The sequence below is a fragment of the Bufo gargarizans genome, chromosome 2 (assembly GCF_014858855.1).
Source record: "Bufo gargarizans isolate SCDJY-AF-19 chromosome 2, ASM1485885v1, whole genome shotgun sequence".
NCBI lineage: Eukaryota > Metazoa > Chordata > Amphibia > Anura > Bufonidae > Bufo > Bufo gargarizans.
Genome location: NC_058081.1, coordinates 332,216,328 through 332,239,654, shown reverse-complemented (window position 1 = coordinate 332,239,654; position 23,327 = coordinate 332,216,328). Strand labels below are relative to the sequence as shown.

General features: G+C 44.6%; 1 protein-coding gene and 1 non-coding gene across 3 annotated transcripts; both read left to right on the top strand.

The window, feature by feature from the left end:
- The first annotated feature begins 3,677 nt into the window (after positions 1 to 3,677).
- On the top strand, positions 3,678 to 12,569 carry LOC122928080 (phosphate carrier protein, mitochondrial-like). 2 transcript variants are annotated; one of them, XM_044280564.1, is made up of 8 exons: positions 3,678 to 3,786; positions 6,103 to 6,258; positions 8,303 to 8,427; positions 9,370 to 9,549; positions 10,687 to 10,868; positions 11,230 to 11,402; positions 12,013 to 12,123; positions 12,214 to 12,569. In XM_044280564.1, exons 2-8 carry the CDS (start codon positions 6,111 to 6,113, stop codon positions 12,372 to 12,374), a joined length of 1,080 nt encoding a protein of 359 aa, XP_044136499.1. In that variant the 5' UTR covers positions 3,678 to 3,786; positions 6,103 to 6,110; the 3' UTR covers positions 12,375 to 12,569. The 2 variants fall into 2 exon arrangements, with proteins under 2 accessions (XP_044136499.1, XP_044136500.1); XM_044280565.1 differs by lacking the exon at positions 8,303 to 8,427 and adding an exon at positions 8,045 to 8,169.
- LOC122929858 lies at positions 10,919 to 11,161 on the top strand. Its single transcript, XR_006388073.1, has one exon. It is a non-coding gene; the product is annotated as a small nucleolar RNA SNORA53 (small nucleolar RNA).
- Positions 12,570 to 23,327: the final 10,758 nt, after the last annotated feature.

Genomic DNA, 23,327 nt, shown 5'->3' with positions numbered 1-23,327 from the left:
CCTTATAACAACTCCATTCTAGCCTACTCAGCACAGAACAGACTAGATTATGGACTCAAGGAGGAGTAGCATTTCCTTCTTAAAACTTAAAGGGAACCTGTCACCGGGATTTTGGGTGTAGAGCTGAGGACATGGGTTTCTAGATCGCCGCTAGCACATCCGCAATACCCAGTCCCCATAGCTCTGTGTGCTTTTATTGTGAAAAAAAAAGATTTGATACATATGCAAATTAACCTGAGATGAGTCCTGTACGTGTTGCATATGTATCAAATAGGTTTTTTTACACAATAAAAGCACACAGAGCTATGGGGACTGGATATTGCAGATGTGCTAGCGGCGATCTAGCAACCCATGTCCTCAGCTCTATACGCAAAATCCCGGTGACAGGTTCCCTTTAATTTTGACTACCTCATTACAGAACACACTAGATTATGGATGCCATGAATTTCACTAAGGGCTCTTTCACACTTGCGTTGTCCGGATCCGGCGTGTACTCTATTTGCCGGAATTACACGCCGGATCCGGAAAAACGCAAGTGAACTGAAAGCATTTGAAGACGGATCCGTCTTCAAAATGCGTTCAGTGTTACTATGGCAGCCAGGACGCTATTAAAGTCCTGGTTGCCATAGTAGTAGTGGGGAGCGGTATAGTTACATGCGTCTCCCGGGGCGCTCCAGAATGACGTCAGAGCGCCCCATGCGCATGGATGACGTGCCATGCGATCACGTCATCCATGCGCGTGGGGCACCCTGACGTCACTCTGGAGCGCCCAGGGAGCCGCACGGACGGTAAGTATACTGCTCCCCCGCTCCCCACTACACTTTACCATGGCTGCCAGGACTTTAGCGTCTTGGCAGCCATGGTAACCATTCAGAAAAAGCTAAACGTCGGATCCGGCAATGCGCCGAAACAACGTTTAGCTTAAGGCCGGATCCGGATTAATGCCTTTCAATGTGCATTAATTCCGGATCCAGCCTTGCGGCAAGTGTTCAGGATTTTTGGCCGGAGCAAAAAGCGCAGCATGCTGCGGTATTTTGTCCGGCCAAAAAACGTTCCGGTCCAGAACTGAAGACATCCTGATGCATCCTGAACGGATTTCTCTCCATTCAGAATGCATTAGGATAAAACCGATCAGGATTCTTCCGGCATAGAGCCCCGACGACGGAACTCTATGCCGGAAAACAACAACGCAAGTGTGAAAGAGCCCTAAGTGTGAATGTGACCCTACCTCACCATAGACCTGCTGTGCTCTAAACAAGATTGTGGTTTGAGACTTTTTTTTTTTTTTTATCAATTTATTTATGGATGCCATGAGGAGGGTCTCTTTCTAAAAACTCTATTCTAGCCTGCTAAGTACAGAATAGATTAGATTATGGACTCCAGGAGGAGAACCTCCTTCTAACAACTCCATTCTAACCAGCTCGGTACAGAACAGACTAGATTATTAACTACATGAGAACATGAGAAGGACGACCTTCTAACAACTCCATTCTAGCCTGCTCGAACAAAACAGACTAGATTATGAACTCCATGAGAAGCTCATCCTTCTAATTGAATTCTGGCCTGATCAGTACAGAACAGACTAGTTTATGAACTCTATGAGGAGCTCATCCTTCTAATAACTCAATTATGGCCTGATCAGTACAGAACAGATTAGATTATGGGCTCCATGAGGAGGAAGACCTTCTAGCAACTCCATTGTACCCTGCTCAGTAAAGAGAAGATAAGATCATGGACTGCATGAAGAGGACCTCCTTCTAACAACCCCATTCTAGTCTCTACAGAACAGATTATGGACTCCCAGAAAAAGACTTCTTTCAAACACCTCCATTCTAGCCTGCTCAGTACAGAACAGATTAGATTATGGACTCCATACCTTCTAACACCTCCATTCTAGCCTGCTCAGTACAGAACAGATTACATTATGGACTCCATACCTTCTAACACCTCCATTCTAGCCTGCTCAGTACAGAACAGATTAGATTATGGACTCCATACCTTCTAACAACTCCATTGTAGCCTGCTCAGTACAGAACAGATTACATTATGGACTCCATACCTTCTAACACCTCCATTCTAGCCTGCTCAGTACAGAACAGATTAGGTTATGGACTCCATACCTTCTAACAACTCCATTCTAGCCTGCTCAGTACAGAACAGATTAGATTATGGACTCCATACCTTCTAACACCTCCATTCTAGCCTGCTCAGTACAGAACAGATTACATTATGGACTCCATACCTTCTAACACCTCCATTCTAGCCTGCTCAGTACAGAACAGATTAGATTATGGACTCCATACCTTCTAACAACTCCATTGTAGCCTGCTCAGTACAGAACAGATTACATTATGGACTCCATACCTTCTAACACCTCCATTCTAGCCTGCTCAGTACAGAACAGATTAGGTTATGGACTCCATACCTTCTAACAACTCCATTCTAGCCTGCTCAGTACAGAACAGATTAGATTATGGACTCCATACCTTCTAACACCTCTATTCTAGCCTGCTCAGTACAGAACAGATTAGATTATGGACTCCATACCTTCTAACAACTCCATTCTAGCCTGCTCAGTACAGAACAGATTAGATTATGGACTCCATACCTTCTAACAACTCCATTCTAGCCTGCTCAGTACAAAACAGATTAGATTATGGACTCCATACCTTCTAACAACTCCATTCTAGCCTGCTCAGTACAGAACAGATTAGATTATGGACTCCATACCTTCTAACAACTCTATTCTAGCCTGCTCAGTACAGAACAGATTAGATTATGGACTCCATACCTTCTAACACCTCCATTCTAGCCTGCTCAGTACAGAACAGATTAGGTTATGGACTCCATACCTTCTAACAACTCCATTCTAGCCTGCTCAGTACAGAACAGATTAGATTATGGACTCCATACCTTCTAACAACTCCATTCTAGCCTGCTCAGTACAAAACAGATTAGATTATGGACTCCATACCTTCTAACAACTCCAATGTAGCCTGCTCAGTACAGAACAGATTAGGTTATGGACTCCATACCTTCTAACAACTCCATTCTAGCCTGCTCAGTACAACACAGATTAGATTATGGACTCCATACCTTCTAACACCTCTATTCTAGCCTGCTCAGTACAGAACAGATTAGGTTATGGACTCCATACCTTCTAACAACTCCATTCTAGCCTGCTCAGTACAGAACAGATTAGATTATGGACTCCATACCTTCTAACACCTCTATTCTAGCCTGCTCAGTACAGAACAGATTAGATTATGGACTCCATACCTTCTAACAACTCCATTCTAGCCTGCTCAGTACAGAACAGATTAGATTATGGACTCCATACCTTCTAACACCTCCATTCTAGTCTCCAGAGTGCTGGATTGCTAGCTCCATATGAAAAAATAGAGCCTTCGCTAGGACAGGTGTTCATTGAAAACCCCAGAATAGCAGATAAACTGTAAGTAAAGGTCACGCTGGAGGTGACATTGCAGGTGACAACAGCCGCATACACACTGAACCCAGAGTCAAGCAGGACAGCGATCAGCTGAGACGCACGCCCTTTACGTAAAGCCTCGCTTTACCGCGGTCACGTGACCGAAGACGCCCTTCCTCTGAGCAGCAGCCAATAAGAACAGAAGGGTTTTAATGACGCTTTTCGCAACAGCCAATGATGTCGGTGGACGGGGTGCGGGGGCGGTGCGCTGACGTCACGGAAGGACAAATTCATTAGGTCTGGAGGACGTTCGCTCTCTGTTAGCCGGTGAGGGCCGAGTGAGCGCCATCTTCGAGGTGAGTGCTGGTAGGCCGCAGTGCGGAGGTCTTCCTGGAGCAGTTCCATTAGGCGGCCACTTGTGTGGTACAGCTTTACATAAAATATGGCGGTTTTTAGGGGGCGCGGTATATATCTTTTAGAAGGCACAATGAATGGTTGTGAGGCTGGCGGCCGCAGGGCTTCAGGTACAAAGGCATCCGGTGTGTTCGGGGCTGTGTCCTTGAGAGAGCCGTCTACAGCTCCAGTCCGGTTGAGGACGGTGACCCGGCCACACGCGGCCTCCTCTGCTCGGCCATCCCGCCCACTGACCATGAAGAGACATTCAGTTCCTCCAGATCAGCTCCAGACACGTCCTCCTCCACAGGGTCTGGCTGCCATGCTTTGTCCTGCAGGCCCTGCAGCAGTAGGGTCTCACTCATGCCTCCTATAATTAGAACAGGTTGCCTAGTTCTCAGTTACAATGTAGTCGGGACACCCTGGGGCGTTATAACTGAGGGATCTGCCCAATTAGGCCATGTGATTTACACATTTTCTCCTGCCTGGTCTGTGATCTGGGGGCAGAGAGGCCAAGGGTTATGAATAGAACATATTATAGGAGAGGGTTCATCTGGAATGGCTGCTGTGTAGCTAGAAGCATCTACTGGGCTCTCTATACATGCACAGATATAGAGTTAAGTGGCCATAGAAATTCCAGCGTGTGTAACATGGACTTAGTGACCAATTATAAAAATGAAAGGAGAAATGTGATTGGTTGCTATGGATGATAGGTTTTAAGGTACACCCAGTAGGTAGTGGATATCTGTTTGTCCTTCCCGCCTACCTAACACATTCAGATCCTAAACCACAATTATGTTCCATTCTGGGTTTCCTGAGGTTAACCAGTTGATTCAGCAGATCTAGGGACCAGATCTCAAATAACCTGAATGTTAAAGGGTCACTCAGAAAACATCTGATATATCAGATACATTTCAAAGGTTTTGATGAGTGGCTGTTTGAGTGCTGACCCTGACCACTGAAATGGGGGCACTCATATCATGTCCTCTCTGCAGAAGAGGAGTAGAAAGTCTACAGTGAGGAGTAGGGTAGTTTCAATACCATAAAAAAAAGTATTGCGATATTTGATTCCATGCAAAAAAATAATATATATATATATATATATATCTATATATCTCCAAAAAAGCCGCGTGCATTTTATGGCATGTCCGGCCCATAATTGAACAGTCCTATCCTATATTTTTTTTTTTTTTTTGGGGTGGGGGGGGACAAGGTGACCAAAGAAAAAAGTTAAATCGCACGTTTTTTATTTTACGGCGTTAGATTTAAAAAAAAAAAATGTTATAGTTTGGACTTTTTGGATGTGGTGATATGTAATGTTTATATATTTTATATGTAAAATTGGGAAAAGGGGTGATTTATCCTTAATCATTTGGTGTGTTTTACTTTTTAAATAACTATTTCCCCTCTAGGGGCTGGAACCTTGGATCTTTTCACCCGTGGTCCTATTTACCCTGATAGAGCTGCAGGGAGGTTACCATGGCAGCCAGGGCTTCAGTAGCGTCCTGGCTGCCATAGTAACCGATCGGAGCCCCGCAATTACACTGCTAGGGCTCTGATTCAGAAGCTGCTACTGCCACCAATGAGGAGGAGGGGAGGGGACCCTGTTGCCACTGCCACCAATGATCTTAATACTGGGGGGGGAGGTGTGTGCACTGCACCACCAATGACTTTAATACTGGGGAAGGCGCCACCAATGTTTTTAACACTGGTGGGGGGAGCACTGCACCACCATGATGATTAGAGGGGGTCACATACAACCGGCAGCAGAAACGCATTGCCGGCACCCAACCTCTGACAGGGAGCCGCAATCAGCGGCAGTTAACCCCTCAGGTGCGGCACCTGAAGGGTCAATTGCCGCAGCCCCCTTGTCAGGTGCCGGCAATGTGTTTCTGCTGCCATTTTTTGTAATTTATTAAACGTTGGTTATTATTGGTGGCGCAGTGCACCCTTCTCTTCAGTCCCATCTTGAGGCACCGGCACAGGGGGTAGGGGGAGACGGAGACAGCCTCCTTTTCCCCGTGCTTCTGAGGGAACATGGCCGCACAGTAGCACAGCCTAGTATCTATAAAAGGCAAATCCCAGTATCGTATCGATACTGGGACAAAAGTATCGAAAATTCATTACCTGAAACAACCCTTTAGGAGAGTGGCTTATGTGGTGCTACTCCTTGTTCTAGTGATTGTGGCGGGGGTCTCAGCACTCAAACCCCCACCGATCAGAACCTTTGCTATGTGAATATCATGTTTTGTGACATCTGTGCTACTTTATACCCATAGCTGCTAAGATGTACTCCACCGTTGCCCAGTTGGCCCGGGTGAACCCTTTCAGTGCTCCACATTTTCAATTGGGACAGGAGAATGTGACTTTAAGGAAGAGCAGCACCCCCCAGGTCCAGCCAGTTCGCCGCCTTGCTGCCGCTGCTGCACCGGATGGTAAGTGTGTATACTAATTAGGTATGTCGTGACCACCAAGGGATTGCTTTACCTTCACATTCCATCCATTATCTTGCTGTGCAGGATTTGGCAGGATCCAGCTTGTGTTATCAGGATAGGAGTTTGTATTAATGGTGACTGTTTGAAATCACTAGCTTCAAGGTCATGTAGTGTTCCCATATGCAGGCTTTGCATTAAGGGGGTTGTCTCACCCTCAGGCACTGGTGGCATTTTTCTAGGATATGCCAACGATGTCAGGTGCTTGGCTATTTTTGGACGCCGTCACGCCACAAAGAAATTAGTGGGAAGTGCACTAACTGAGGCCACCCTTCCATTCACCTCTGTGAGACATCCACCAATGTCAGGTGCTTGGCTATTTTCGGAACTCCAGTAGAAATGAATTGAGTAGCTACACGTGTGGTCCCTTTCTGGAGATAAGTGCGGGTCCCATGATCCTGTCTGACATTGATGACGTATCCTGAGGTGAGACAACCCTTTTAACATCTGAAATGACTTCTTACAGTTATTTCTTCAGAAGCAATAGGAAGCAGATGCTGCTTGTCTCGAGTGACTATTTCTCTGGCTTTCTTATAAGGTTCTTGTCATTACTGGACACCTTATACTGACCAGAGAACCTCTACAAAGGGCTCTCATTAGTTTGTGTAAAATGGTACGTAACGATATGGCCTAAAATCTATATTGTGATACATCGCGATATGTTTTCTTCTGTATGTATACAAATTACAAAACAGTTCAAGACATTTTTAAGATGTGTTGGGGTACTTTCACACTTGCCGCAGGACGGATCCGATGGGCTGTTCACCATGTCGGATCCGTCCTGCGGCTATTTCGCCGTGCCCGCAGACCGCCGCTCCGTCCCCAATGACTATAATGGAGACGGGGCGGAGCTCCGGCGCAGCACGGAGAAAGGCCGCTGGACTAAAATTACTGCATGTCAGGCTTCTTAGTCCGGCGGCTTTCTCTGTGCTGCGCCGGAGCTCCGCCCCGTCTCCATTATAGTCAATGGGGACGGAGCGGCGGTCTGCGGGCACGGCAAAATAGCCGCAGGACGGATCCGACATGGTGAACAGCCTGTCGGATCCATCCTGCCGCAAGTGTGAAAGTAGCCTAACAGATCTTTTTCCAAACAATCTAAAGATGAAGTGTCCCCCAGCTAGCCCCATCAGCCCCATGCCATAGCCATCCCCCCCAGTAGATTCAGGCCCCTGCTAATATACTTTTCCTGCTGTGTGCGCGGCTGGCTGATGGAGTCTGCAACAGACTGACTGCATCTTCTTCCCAGCATGCACTGGGAGGGACCTGACTTCACACACAGCGCCAGCCAGCGCGCCGACTATGTGCGCACACGAGGCCCTGGCCAGCGCAGAGTCGGGAGGCCACAGAGCGGTGAGTGAGAAGCTTCTTCAATTCACTACCGCTCCATGGTCACTTATCGCGATATAGCTAAAATCTATATCGCTGCCCGAAGTTATCGTTTATATTGCCCACCCCTAGCTCCAACACTGGCCTGTTTTTCATTCTATAGGCCAGCGCCAGACCTTTTCACAGAAGTGAAAAGGAAAAGATGAGGAACAAGCTTTAGTAGAGAAGATATACATTTTATCTGCCCTGGCCGTGAAGTGCCCAATCAGATATTACTGCTTGGTTATACTGTATATGTTAGGAGAAAAGCTGCAGCACTAGTATCTCTACCCACTAAAGTGTATTCTTATGATAGAAGAAGCCTTTGTATATTTTTTTTCTTAATTTAACTTTGATTATACAGAGGAATATAGCTGTGCTTATGGATCGGGGAAGTTCTTTGTTCTGTGTGGCTTTGGTGGCATCATAAGCTGTGGTACGACACATACTGCAGTGGTCCCGTTAGATCTGGTCAAATGCAGAATACAGGTTTGTCTGCATGGATCCTGGAGTGAAGTGTAAACTAACCAGTGTTTTCTAAATGACTTTGCTTTGTTACTAAGCTGTTTGGGCAATGCATGTTTGTTATAAAAGCATGGTGTGTTCTGGTTTGTTCATGCAGGAGATTACAGTTGTGAATATGGCTCCTCACAGTTTTATGCAATGTGTGGCTTTGGTGGCATCCTCAGTTGTGGTTTAACACACACTGCAGTGGTACCTCTGGATTTGGTGAAGTGTCGCATTCAGGTGGGTATAACACTAATAAATTAACGTTTTGTTTTTTATTTATAACTTCGTGTCTTTGGGATGTATTGTGTGGCTTTTTACCCATTATGTTGGGCTGTACTGAGACAAGTATATTTGTTCATGGAGCTAGGGTAATCCTAGGTTTAATGTAGAAAAATGAAAATCAGACATATACTGCAGGACAATCTCATTCTCATAAAGCTAGAACCCTGTGCCCCACATGGACCCAGAGCTCTCCCCATTCTTGCTCCAATTAGGACTCTTTCACACGAGTGGATGCTGTGTGGGTAATCCGCAGCGTGAATGAGAGCCAAGCCCCGTTCCGGACAGCAGAGACGCAGAGCAGTAACATGATTGATTAATTTGGAAGCCATGGTTAATATTTATTTATTTTTTTTTTTTATGGGACAATACCTTTTTAAATTTCAAGTCTGCACAATTTTGTTCGGGGGGGGGGGGGGGAGGAATGTGATGTATGTTTTATGGGCAATTTATGCAGAGACTTTAGAGATTGTTTGGATCTTGACCACATATGACATCTGTATTTTTGACAAGTTCTAAGATCGGGTTATGATTTATTTTAAAATCCCCCTCGCGCTGAGCACATATGGATGCAAATTTACACAAGCTGCTGTCCTGGTTGTGCAGGTATCTGTACGGTCCTCTGACCTTTGGTCTGGCTTTGCATTTGTAAGGTATTTTGACTTCACAGTTCATTGAAATCCCTGTCCCAGAAACTTTTGCTTGTAATGTCCAAAATGCAGAAGTCTCTGGCCCATAAGGCAGCTGTACCTGCACGTTGTCTTGTAGTTCTAAAGACCATACCGCCTTTTGGCTTGTCTACCCACAATTGTCCTCCACTTTCAGCAGTTTAGACGTGGTAAACATTAATTAGAAGCTGCTTGTGTTGATTACTACATCTTTGTTTTCTCTTAAATATAGGTTGATCCCAAAAAGTACAAGAGCATTTTCAACGGCTTTTCTGTAACACTGAAGGAAGATGGAGTCCGTGGCCTTGCTAAAGGATGGGCCCCTACATTCATTGGTTATTCAATGCAAGGATTATGCAAGTTTGGATTCTATGAAGTTTTCAAAGTCTTGTATTCTAACCTTCTTGGTGAGGTAGGACTTTATTTGACACGTTTGTCCCTACTTGATACCTTTCAATTCATTATTTACTGTATTTTTCACCCTATAAGACGCAAGGTTTTAGAGGAGGACAATAAGAAAAAATATTTTTCATTACACCTCAGGGCAGACCCCCAATGTTCGTAAGACCCCAATAAAGCGCTCAGATCAGACTCTCAATCAGATGTCTGCTCAGACCCCAATGTAAATGACCCCAATCAGACAGACCTCAGATAAGGTCCCCATGCCTGACGATTGCCCCATTGCAGAGCCCCCCATATCAGATCAACCCCAAGCAGCCTCGTGTTTTATAAAATTAAAACACTTGCCTCTCCCGCTGCTCCTCACCACTCGCGATCTTCTTCCTCCTGTAGGCTGTGCTGTGAATTGGCGCCCACAGCCGAGGTAAAGCAAGCGGTGAGTACAGAGCCTTCACTGCTTTCTGGTACTAATGAGTGCTTCCATAATGGAAGCGCTCATTAGTATTTGCCAATAACATAGAAAGTGTTGGCAGATAAGAACCATTTGGCCCATCTAGTCTGCCCAATATACTGAATACTATGAATAACCCCTGGCCCTATCTTATATGAAGGGTGGCCGTATGCCTATCCCATGCATGCTTAAACTCCTTCACTGTATTTGCAGCTACCACTTCTGTAGGAAGGCTATTCCATGCATCCACTACTCTCTCAGTAAAGTAATACTTCCTGATATTACTTTTAAACCTATACCCCTCTAATTTAAAACTATGTCCTCTTGTAGCAGTTTTTCTTCTTTTAAATATTCTCTCCTCTTTTACCTTGTTAATTACCTTTATGTATTTAGCAGTTTCTATCATGTCCCCTCTAGCTTGGAAGAAAGACGAGACATACATGTTAAGGTCCTTTAAACTTTCCTGGTAAGTTTTATCCTGCAATCCATGTACTGGTTTAGTAGCTCTTCTCGGAACTCTTTCCAAAATATCAATAAGATGCAGGGACATTTTATCACCCACTTTTGGGGGCTAAAAAAAAGCGTCTTATGGGTAGAAAAATACAGCATGTATAAATGGCTTTATAATTCACTAAAGGCACTGCATATAATCCTCTAGTAGTTGCAGAATGTTTCTTCTAAGGCTACTTCTTCTTGCAGGAAAATTCCTATTTGTGGCGCACATCCCTGTACCTGGCTGCGTCTGCCAGCGCTGAGTTCTTTGCAGATATTGCTTTGGCTCCAATGGAAGCTGCAAAAGTTCGTATCCAAACACAGCCAGGATATGCAAACACTCTGCGGGAAGCAGCCCCTAAGATGTATGCCGAAGAAGGAGTTTGGGCGTAAGTGTTAACGTGGTACCTAGGGTTTTGGTCAATAACTGCAGTCCAAACACATGCTTCCTTAGATCCACCTTTGTGGTTGTTTAACCTGTCTTGAGTTCTGCTGGTTCACTTCCAGCAGTTCCAGTTCAGGCACAACCAGCAACTTCTATGGTTGTACAGTCAAAGGTGCTTGAGTCATTGGCATGTAAGAGCAATATACCTTCACATTGGCCCTTTTGTTCTAATGGCAGCGGCTACAGTATGACTGTGACCGCTTATCACCAGTAGGATACGGCTAATGTGTGGACAGTCAATCTATCAGCTCCTAATATTGCTGCCTGTTTGTAATTTTTCCGTAATGAAATGTTAACTTGCGCAGGTTCTACAAAGGTGTTGTTCCCCTCTGGATGAGACAGATTCCATACACCATGATGAAGTTTGCCTGCTTTGAGCGTACAGTTGAAGCCCTCTATAAATATGTTGTACCCAAGCCACGCAGTGAATGTTCAAAGGGCGAGCAGCTGGTTGTCACTTTTGTTGCTGGTTATATTGGTAAGTTTTTTACTGTTTTGTTTTGAAGTCCCATACACCATAATATTGTACATATGTCAACAACCTCAATGTCAAATAGTGAGGTGAATTAGAGATTTTCCATTTAAAATAATTACCTCTACACAGGATAGGTGATAACTGTATGACTGCTGAGGACTCCGATATAGTGGACCTCTACCAGTCACAAGCATGAGGGTCCCAGAGTCCACTTTGTGAATGTCACATGGTTCAAGTGTGTGATTACTGCTTCATTCACAGCTGAGTACAGTGCTTGGCTATCCTTCTGTCTCATAGAAATTAATGAAGTGACGGTCACGTGTGTATCACAGTCCCATTTGCACTGGGGACCTGAGGTCACTCATTCTTGTGATTAGAGGGGGTCCCAATACTTGATTCCTCCAAGTGATCATACATTTATCACCAGTCTTGTGGTTAGGGGATACATGTTTATGGGGAAAAAGCTTTCATTACTGGTTTCTAAAAATGGATGTGTTAGCAAATGGCAGATCCTTAATGTTAAAAATGCCAAATATTTAGGATATAGGAAAATATTTGTATTTGCATTGCTTTCTTTCCTACCAGTGCTTCACGTTTTTTCCTTTATCTTTAGCTGGTGTATTCTGTGCAATTGTGTCCCACCCTGCTGATTCTGTGGTATCCGTGTTGAACAAAGAAAAGGGAAGCACCGCTCTACAAGTCCTTAAGAAGCTCGGACCAAAGGGTATAACTCATGCCACTTGCAGTTATTTGTGGTTTTTGGTATATATTGGTTCTTATTGTATTCATATATTTTTTTTTTGTCTATTTGAAGGAGTCTGGAAGGGGCTGACAGCCCGTATTATCATGATTGGTACACTAACTGCTCTGCAATGGTTCATCTATGACTCTGTGAAGGTCTACTTCAGGCTTCCTCGTCCTCCTCCCCCTGAGATGCCAGAGTCTCTGAAGAAGAAGCTTGGCCTCACCCAGTAAACATATGGACTAAAATAATGTAAACTTACATGACACTTTAAAGTTTTTATAAAGAAAAACTCAACCATGTAGGATCTACCATTTCCCAGATGTAATTATTGGTTGTACGTTCACTCTGCTTGGTAGCTCACAACTGTCAATTGGTTTTTACCAGTGTGCTTGTCTGTTGAAATAAACAGAAGATCCAGAAAATAAGTACTTGTTGTGTTTATGAAGGGTCTGGTAAGGGTGAGCCTTCTGGTTTTAGTTTGTCACTCACTTGTTCATGTGGACTCTGCTAATTCTACCTCTTTTGGCTTTTTCCTACTGCAAATGGTATGTGAAAAGGTGTTTCTCAGGGAGGTACAGTCATGGGTCCATACATTCTGTTACATGACAGTTTAGTTCATATGCTCCCTTCCTTTGTCCTTGTAAGCAAAACACTTGTAATATTACTCCAGATGTTTAACTGTGTTCTCTAAAAAATAGATGTGCTGTTATTAAAAATACACTTAAGCATCCTCTAAATTTAAAATGAACTTGTGATTTTATGAATGCAGCATATCTGTTTGCAGGACTTTCTCTCCTATGAGTCCTTAACAAGGGGTAGTTCAGTACTACAGACAACCACTGGAATGATAACCAAATCCTCCGCATACCCTTTCACATTAGGATGTTTTGGCTCTCTGGGCACTTATTCCTCTGTATCGCAGGAGCCGGGAGTTGGTGTGGCTAGAAGGACTAAGCTTCGTGTTTTGCATTATATCGTCCAGACTATTGAGCTCTGGCTACATCATGGATATAATCGCATGCCACAGATTTATTGCAGAAGTTTCTATGGCTTTGTCATTTTTCTTTTAAGTCAATAGTAGCAGCACTGCAGTAACTATCTCCATCCGCTATACAGATCGACCTGTGAAATTCAGCACTGAGTTCTGGTGCCTGGGCATAGCAGCTGATCAGTGGGGGAAGACAGGCCATTGCTTGTAGGAGTGGAAAACACCTTTAAGAACCAGTAACTTTTTTTTCGCTCTGCCTGTCCTGTTTTTTCTTTTCTTTTTCGGTACCTGGGAGCTACATCGGGAGTTCGGCGCTTCCCTTGCAGAGAACTCATTCCAGGTACGTCCCCTGCTCTCCGGTGGCACATGCCAAAGCTGACAGGGAGACGACAGGATCATGCTCCCTGTTAATCAGGAGCCTGCGCTGGGGCTTCCACGGGCCTCCATCTCCCAGTGAGATCAGCTGGCTCATACGCAAGAGGCCGCAAGTGTTGCGGGTGTCTGACGTCACTTCTGGGTCTAGATTATACCCGGAAGTGCTTCTGTAACTCGCACCGCAGACTTAAAACTTTGTGCCTCTCTGACACAGACACAAGATGTCGGAGCCGCAGCAGCTGTAAGTGCCCACATTTGTGGTATTGGCAGCAGACTCTGCAAAATTGCTGGTTCCGTATTGGGGACTATAGGAGGTGTTATAAGGAATACCTACTATGGCAATGTTCTCCCCTTGGTCAAAGTTACCTCACACTTTAATGTATACTGCACTTATTTTGATGCACTATACATAGAATCCTACATTGATACAGCTGCTCTTATCATAGGTCTCTAAACAGACTTTGCAGTAGCTCATGAAGAGTGTATTACGAATATTGAGAGCTGAACAGCCGTCTATCAGGCAGGAATTCAAATCTATGATCCACAAGGAAGCAAAATCTTTGGCATCATTTCACGAAGAAGACCTTACTGTACATCCGACAGAACATCAAACTGATAGACATCTCCTCTGACGGTTTAGAGCAGGGCTGGCCAACCTGAGGCTCTCCAGCTGTTGCAAAACTACAACTCCCAGCATGCCTACAGCTATCATCCTACAGCAGGGTATGGTGGGAATTGTAGTTTTACAACAGCTGGAGAGCCGCAGGTTGGCCAGCCCTGGTTTAGAGGATGAGGCCTCTTCATCTAAAAGAGATGAAGAGGAGCGTCCCTTATCTGAAGGGGAAATAGATGAATAATAGAAAAATAAAAAAATTCCTCTGAGGAAATGATCTTCTAAAGGCAGTCAGAGACAGTATGGTAGTAGAAGACGTCCAAAAACCGCACTCTGTACAAGAGGAAATGTTTGGGGGGATTAAAAACTAAACACTGTAGAGCATTTCCCATAAACAAAAACATTAAAGAAATGATTATGGCTCAGTGGGCATACCCCGAAAAGAAATTGGGTATTTCTAGAGAATTTAGGTTAATTTTCGATCCCACCGAATCCAAAGTATTTTAGATGCCTAGAATTGACATCCAGGTAGCAAAGGAAAAAAAAACTCACTACCTTTTGAAGCCTCTTCCCAGTTAAGACACCATGGAAAGGAAAGCGGCTAGCCTTTTGAGGAAGTCTTGGGAATCAGCAATGTTATAACCTTAAATAAATATCACTGCCACTTCGGTGGATAGGTCGATGTACCACTGGTAGAATGAACAAGAGAAACATCTATTTAATAAAACATCTCGGGAACAGCTATTAAAATGAATAACCTTGTTGAAATCAGCTACAGGCTTCTTAGAGGACACCTCAGCAGAGACTATCTGGTTGTCGGCTAAAAATGCGGCTTTATCTAATGCCGCTAGAAGGGCCCTTTGCATGAAATCCTGGACGGGAGCTAGCATCCAAAATGAAATTGTGTTCAATAGCCTTTTCTGGCTACCAATAAGAAAAAAGGTTTCCCTGAAGAAAAGCCGACCAAAAAGGAAATTGCTCTTTTGTTCCCAGTTTAACCAAGGAAAATCCTTGCAGGGGAAAAAGCTCCAGCGGCCAGTTTTGCCATCTCCTCAACCCCCAAAACAAAAACGGCGACAAACCATGACGTCAGGATAGTGGGAAGACTAAAGAACTTTTACCCTCAGTGGGAATCTGTAACTTCAAATCCTTGGGCTTTAAACATAAAAGGACTGTTACAGGATAGTTTTCTTCTCTCCCATACCCCACCCCCCAGAAAGATTCTGAATCTCTTATCATCCGGCACAATTGAATTTAATTTGGGAAGGGATGCAGGACCTACAAAAATTCTGAGTAGTAATGCTGGTTTTCCCCATCTCAGCAAGGTCAGGGCTTCTACTCAAACCTGTTCCTAGTAAAAAATAAAATTGAGGTGTTTATCGGATTATAATAAAGTTAAAGGATTTAAACAACCATGTTACCTACTAATTCAAAATGGAATCCCTGAGCTCCACCATCCCTCTGATAAAAAGAAACGCCCTGATGTGTACAATCGACCTAAAGGACGCGTACTACCATGTCCTGATCCAAACCCAGTTTTAAAAATACCTAAGGTTCGCCATAAAAGATCCTCTGTGGAACCTACCCCATTTTCAATTTGTCGCCCTCCCCCTCAGGATATCATCTGCCCCCAGGGTATTTACCAAATTTATAGTAGAAATGATTGCCTTTTTGAGAACTCGGGGCCTTACAATCGTTCCCTACTTATACGACTTCCTAATTATATCAGACTCTGAACAGCAGATAAAATCAGATCGGGACAGGTTTTGCGATCTTTTAAAAAAATCTGAGATGCACAATAAACTTAAACAAGTCTTGTCTATTACCCAAAACAAGGGTGACATTTCTGGGAGTTCTTCTAGATTCCACAAAACAAACATCCTTCCTTACAGTAGAGAGAATAGGAACTATACAAAAACTATCAAGTTCTTTTAAAAAGGAGATTTTATTCCACCAGGGAGACAATGAGTCTCTTAAGGCAGATGACAGCCTGTATTGTTGCAGTTCCATGGTGTCCGGTCCACTACAGAACCCTCCAGGCTTGGCTTCTAAAGAAATGGGACAAACGCCAAACATCACTAGACCAAAGGATTTTGATCCCAGGACACATAAAAAGCTCCACTCTGGTGGTTGGATTGAAGAAAAATCGAATGTAAGGTGTAGAATGGCAGAAAACACCATCAGTAATTAACCACACCGACGCAAGCAGCACGGCATGGGGAGCAAAGGTCAACACAAACTTCTATCAGGGAATCTGGGCTACAGAAATAGCAAAGCGGTCCTCAAACTATCGAGAACTCCGAGCAGTCTGGGAGACCTAGAAGGCAGCCTCGGCAGAAATAGAGCACAATCACATAAAAATCTTCTCAGACAATGTAACAACTGTAAAGAAAAAGGGGGTCAGTCAGCACATCCCAAAGCGCAGGGGCATGTTGCTATGGCTGAGAACAACACTGTAAAACAAAACATGCAATGCAACAGCTCTCTGCAAACCAAATAAAGTACAAAATTGCATAATAATTGCAGGTTCTATACTTATAAATTAGAGATGCTTGGCAAATCATTTTGTACAAAATTATTTGAGCCCGTCTGCCGCACGTCAAGGCGATCTCTGTAAGAAGGGTTTACAAATTTAAATTCTACCTGTTATGTGCCATGACGGCTACCATACAATTACAATTCAGGGAGTGTAGGTTCCACATGCATGTTTTGTTTTACAATGTAGCAACTGTATCCAACCTAAAACATCAGGGTGGTGCAAGATCAGTAAAACTACAGAATCTATCCGGGAAAATATTCACCTGGGCAGAGAAGAAAGTAAAATCTGTCTCAGCCATACACTTAAAAGGAGACCAAAACTTGGTAGCAGATTTCTTGAGCAGGACCACCATAGATTAGGGAGAATGGTCCTTAAAAATCAAGATATTCAACCTGTTGGTAGAAAGGTGGGGCCCTCCATCTATAGATCTATTCGCATCCAAACTAAACGCAAAGGTCCCATTATTTTGCTCTCTGAACCCAAGGAACAATCCACGGGCAATAGATGCGTAAAACTGGAATTGGGACCTCACGCCCTTTCCCCCATTCCAGCTAATACCCAAAGTTCTACAGAAAGCCATGCAAGAGAGGGCAAGGCTAATCTTAATAACCCCCTTTTGGCCCAGGAGAAGTTTGTTCTCTGTACGAATGAAACTATCTCTATAGGAACCATTCATTCTTCCACTCAGGAAGGATACCTTGGTCCAGGGCCCAATCTCACATCCACATCCGGAGCTCTTCAAGCTAACGGCATGGATCCTGATTCCGACATCCTAAAACGGAAAGGCCTTTCTGAGAAGGTAATATCTACACTCAAGGCAAGTAGGAAAAAAGTAACCACTTCTATTTACCTCACAATATGGAGAAAATTCTGTGCCTGAACTGGAGAGGAAACCCCTAACCATTCAGAGCTCAATATCCAAAAGATCCTAGACTTTCTTTAAAAGGGGTCTAGAGCTGGGCCTCAGACCGTCTACCCTGAAAGTTCAAATTTCAGCCCTGAGTGCCTTCTTTGACACTGAACTGGCCAGTCATAGATGGATCAGGAGATATTTATTAGATCCGCCTCTAGACTAAGACCTTCAATCAGACCCCGGATGCCTTCCTGGGACTTGAATACTGTTCTCAAAGGACTTACAGGGGCTCCGTTTGAACCAATGGAGGATAGCTCTTTAAAAAATCTTTTGCAAAAAGCTGCCTTCCTGATGGCCATATCATCACCCAAGAAGTTAAGCGAAATCCAGGTCCTTTCAATTCGTGAACCATATGTCACTATACAAGAAGACGGGATAACCCTCAGACTAGATACAGGGTTTTTACCCAAAGTAATAACCGATTTCAATAGAGACCAAGAAATGGTATTACCTTCCTTCTGTACAAACCCTAAAAATCCTGGGGAAGAGCAATTCCACTCCCTTGATGTCAGAAGAACTGTCCTTAAATACCGGCTAGAGAACACCAAGAATCTACGCCATGTGGATAATTTACTAGTCCAATTCCGAAGAAAAAATAAGGGCAAAGCAGTATCAAAGGCAACTAGAGTTGAGCGAACCCGAACTTTAGGGTTTTCGGCACCCAAACTTTTACGTAAATGTTCGGGTTCGGTGTTCGGATTTTTTTTGGTCGCTTTTTGAAAGGCTGCAAAGCATCTGGGATTAGACGTGCATAAGTGACTGTTACATTTAGGCCATAAATACGGCTTTGGCATACTGGGGTGAAAAAACCCTCTAATATACTGCACATCTGGGATTACACGTGCATAAGTCACTGTCACATTTAGGACAGAAATACAGCTTTTTGGAGGGAGGCTATATCTCCCTAACTGCACACTAGGTAAATGTGGCGGCTGGGCCCCAGGCGGAGAGCTGTTTGGCGCACGTCCTTCCGCCGCCAAGGATCGCAGGGCATCATTCTTTGCCTCCTGTTGCCTCCTCTTCTACCACCTCCTCATCCGGTCAGCGACAGGCCTTCACCACCAACTTCAGCACAGCCAGGGGTAAACGTCAGCAGGCCATTCTGAAACTGATGTGTTTGGGGGACAGGCCCCACACCGCGCAGGAGTTGTGGCGAGGTATAGAACAACAGACCGACGAGTGGTTGCTGCCAGTGGGCCTCAAGCCCGGCCTGGTGGTGTGCGATAATGGGCGAAATCTCGTTGCAGCTCTGGGACTAGCCGGTTTGACGCACATCCCTTGCCTGGCGCATGTGCTGAATTTGGTGGTGCAGAAATTCATTCACAACTACCCCGACATGTCTTAGCTGCTGCATAAAGTGCGGGCCGTCTGTGCGCGCTTCCGGCGGTCTCATCCTGTCGTCGCTTGGCTGTCTGCTCTACAGCGTAACTTAGGCCTTCCCGCTCACCGCCTCATATGCGACATGCCCACCAGGTGGAACTCCACCTTGCACATGCTGGAGAGACTGTGCGAGCAGCAGCAGGCCATAGTGGAGTTTCAGCTCCAGCACGCACGGGTTAGTCGCACTGCGGAACAGCACCACCTCACCACCAATGACTGGGCCTGCATGTGAGACCTGTGTGCCCTGTTGCGCTGTTTCGAGTACTCCACCAACATGGCCAGTGGCGATGATGCCGTTATCAGCGTTACAATACCACTTCTATGTCTCCTTGAGAGATATGGCGATGATGGAAGAGGATGTGGCCCAGGACAAGGAGAAGGAAGAGGGGTCATCTCTAACACTTTCAGGCCAGTCTTTTAGAAGTGGCTCAGAAAGAGGATTTTTGCAACAGCAGAGGCCAGGTACAAACTTGGCCAGCCAGGGCCCACTACTGGAGGAGGAGGAGGAGGATGGGGATGAAGCATGTTCACAGCGGGGTGGTATCCAACGCAGCTCGGGCCCATCACTGGTGCGTGGCTGGGGGGATACGGAGGACGCAGACGAAACGCCTCCCACAGAGGACAACTTGTCCTTACCTCTGGGCAGCCTGGCACACATGAGTGACTACATGCTGCAGTGCCTGCGCAACGACTGCAGAGTTGCCCACATTTTAACGTGTGCTCACTACTGGGTGGCCACCCTGCTGGATCCCTGTTACAAAGTTAATGTGTCATCCTTAATTCCCTCACTGGAGCGTGATCGGAAAATGCGCGACTACAGGCTCACGCTGGTAGACGCGCTCCTGAGAGCATTCCTGACTGACGCCAGGGGACAAGTGGAAGCATAAGGCGAAGGCAGGGGAGGAGGAAGAGGTCGCCAACGCAGCTGTGTCAGCGCCAGCACCTCAGAAGGAAGGGTTAGCATGGCCGACATTTGAAAAAGCTTTGTCACCTCGCCGCAACAACCGGCCCCAACTGCTGATATGGAGCGTGTTAGCAGGAGGCAGCATTTGAACCACATGGTGGAACAGTACCTGTGCACACGCCTACACGTACTGACTGATGGTTCTGCCCCATTCAACTTCTGGGTCTCCAAGTTGTCCACATGGCCAGAGCTTGCCCTGTATGACTTGGAGGTGCTGGCCTGCCCTGCAGCCAGTGTATTATCTGAACGTGTGTTTAGCACAGCAGGAGGTGTCATTACAGACAGACGCAGCCGCCTGTCCACAGCCAACGCGGACAAGCTCACGTTCATTAAAATGAACCAGGCTTGGATCCCCCAAGACTTGTCTGTACCTTGTGCAGAATAGACATTTGTACCACCATCAACCATACATTCTTGTACTCAAGTCAAGTGCAATGATTCTTTGTTTTATTTTTATTTTTATTTGTCCCAATATTTTGAGGGCTACCTACCCCAATAAAAAAAAAAAAAAAAAAAAACATTGTTGGCTACCTGTTCCTCCTCCATTGCTGCCTCCACCTACAACACCACATTCGCCTCCTCTTCAACCTCTGACTCCATATCCACCTTCTTCTCTGAGTTGCAGGTTAATAATTTGTAATTTTTAGTTATTTTATTTCATTTTAAGTTATTTCCCTATCCATATTTGTGTGCAGAGCAGTTGCCATGCTCTTAAGCACATTTTACTGCCTTTTACATCCCTTTAGCCTTTTCAAGGACTATTTTAGAGCCATTTTAATAAATAAAAAAAGTGCCAATTTTAGTGCCCTAAATTGAAAAAATTCTTATTTTTAATTGTCGGGTGACATTTTACCATTTTTGGAGTATAGAAACCCCTGCTGTGCCTGGGTGACAGGGGCCTAAATCTCTCAAAATCCTCTGTTGTATTGCTGGGTGACATGAACCCCCTTTTGCCGTGAATGAACCCCTGCTCTGCATTGCTGACAGAGGCCTAAATCTCTCAAAATCCTCTGTTGTATTGCTGGGTGACATGAACCCCCTTTTACCGTGAATGAGCCCCTGGTCTGCGTTGCTGACAGGGAACTAAATTTAGTAAAAACATCTGTTACTGATCGGAAGATGCGCGACTACAAGCGCACGCTGATGATAGCATTCCCAACTGACAGCGGGGGCACAGTGGAAGCACAAGGCGAAGGCAGAGGAGCAGGAAGAGGTCGCCAACGCAGCTGGGGCACCACCAGCACCTGAGAAGGCAGGGTTAGCATGGCCAAAATGTGGAAAAGCTTTGTCAGCCTTGGAGGTGCTGACCTGCCCTGCAGCCAGTGTATAGTGTGAACGTGTGTTTAGTACGGCAGAGAGCATTATCACAGGCCGCAGCCAATGTGGACAAGCTTACATTTATTAAAATGAACCAGGCATGGATCCCACAAGACTTGTCTGTATGTAGTGCAGAATAGACATTTATACCAGACCCATCCATTCTTGTACTCAAGTGCACTTATTCTTAGTTTTATTTTGTTATATGTCCCAATATTTTGGGGGATACCCCAATTTAAAAATAAAAATAAGACAAATCAGTGTTGGCTACCTATTCATCCTTCACCGCTGCTTCCACCTATACCGCCACGTCAACCTACACCGCCACATACACCCATCCACTGCCTCCTTAACCTCCTACTCCTAGATCCAGATTGTTATTTTTAATTTTTCAGTATTTTATGTTATTTTAAGTCATTTCCCTATCCACATTTGTATGCAGAAAAATTGTCATGCTCTTAAGCACATTTTGATGCCTTTTGTAGCCCTCTAGCCATTTCCAGGACTATTTTAGAGCCATTTTAGTGCCCAAAAGTTTGGGTCCCCATTGACTTCAATGGGGTTCGGGTTCGGGGTCAAGTTCGGGTCCCGAACCCAAACCTGCCGAACCCGAACATCCAGGTGTCGCTCAACTCTAAAAGCAACCATTGCTAGGTGGATCAATCTGATGATTTTAGACTGTTACAAAATCCAGGGTATTGGTTGCCCCATAGGAATTAAAGCCCATTCTACCAGGGCAAATTCTTCTTCATATGCAGAAAAAGCAGGGGCTTCTCTGGAACAGATATGCAGAGCAGCCACCTGGTCTAGTATAAATACTTTTGTGAGACACTATCGATTGTACTTATCCAGATCCTGGGCGTAAAGTTTTACAGGCCATAGCTCCCCCCTTAATGTTAGTAATCTGGTAGGTCTCTCATGTGTACCGTCAGGGTAGTGAAATGGAAAACCAGAATTAGACATACTGGTAATTCAGTTTCCATGAATCCACCATGACGGCACAATAACCCACCAAAAAAATATATTATATATATATATATATATAGTGTATTAGGAAATACCAAAAATAAAAATTTTATATGCATGTTACACTCATAGTAAGTTGGAGTACTGTAATCTGAAACCCACTGGTGTATGGTGGTGGAAGGTCAATTTAACCTTTCGCTGTTCCTGCCCCTACAGAGGTCAGGGGTCAATCTCTCATGTGTGGATTCATGGAAACTGAATTACTGGTAAGTCTAATTCCGTTTTTTTATTTTTTTATTTATTCAAAACACAAAGGGTAAACCCATACAGAAGAGCATGGAGGTCTGTCAGCTCTCTCCTCTCCCTCTAGACTGCCTGCTGCTTCCCTTTTCCTCCTCCACACAAGCTTTACAGAATATGTAGCTCTCAATTTAGGCTAGATCACAACTAGAGCCAAGATTCTTAACTATTAAACAAGACCAAATATACAGTTCTAGCTGCATTCTGGCTTTCAAATTTGTATTCAGAAGAGCCCTCTCTGCAGCATCACCACTCAAGCTGGACTACAGTACTGCACAATAGTACTGACCTTTCCTGCTTCAAGGAACAGAGCTCGGGCTTATTGGTGGAATTCAATGTGTTTTATTTTCATTTAGATGTGTATAAAGTTGCCAATTTTCTCAACCAAAAAAAAAAATCCAACTCCAACTCCTGTTTTTGATCCATTTTTATGTCCTTTTCAATATACAAACCAGATTCCAAAAAAGTTGGGACACTATACAAATCGTGAAAAAAAACTGAATGCAATGATGTGGAGGTGCCAACTTCTAATATTTTATTCAGAATAGAACATAAATCACAGAACAAAAGTTTAAACTGAGAAAATTTAAAATTTTAAGGGAAAAATATGTTGAATCAGAATTTCATGGTGTCAACAAATCCCCCAGAGACCAGTTTCTCAAGTTTAGAAATAGGAATGCTCTCCCATTATTGTCTAATACAGGCCTCTAACTGTTCAATCGTCTTGGGCCTTCTTTGTTGCACCTTCCTCTTTATGATGCGCCAAATGTTCTCTATAGGTGAAAGATCTGGACTGCAGACTGGCCATTTCAGTACCCGGATCCTTCT

Bases quoted from the DNA above. Each gene is read 5' to 3' on its own strand.
- LOC122928080 (XM_044280564.1), top strand. From the start codon at position 6,111: ATGTACTCCACCGTTGCCCAGTTGGCCCGGGTGAACCCTTTCAGTGCT. The intron at 6,259-8,302 runs GTAAGTGTGTAT...TTGTTCATGCAG, and splicing joins TGCCGCTGCTGCACCGGATG to GAGATTACAGTTGTGAATAT. The intron at 12,124-12,213 runs GTATAACTCATG...GTCTATTTGAAG, and splicing joins TAAGAAGCTCGGACCAAAGG to GAGTCTGGAAGGGGCTGACA.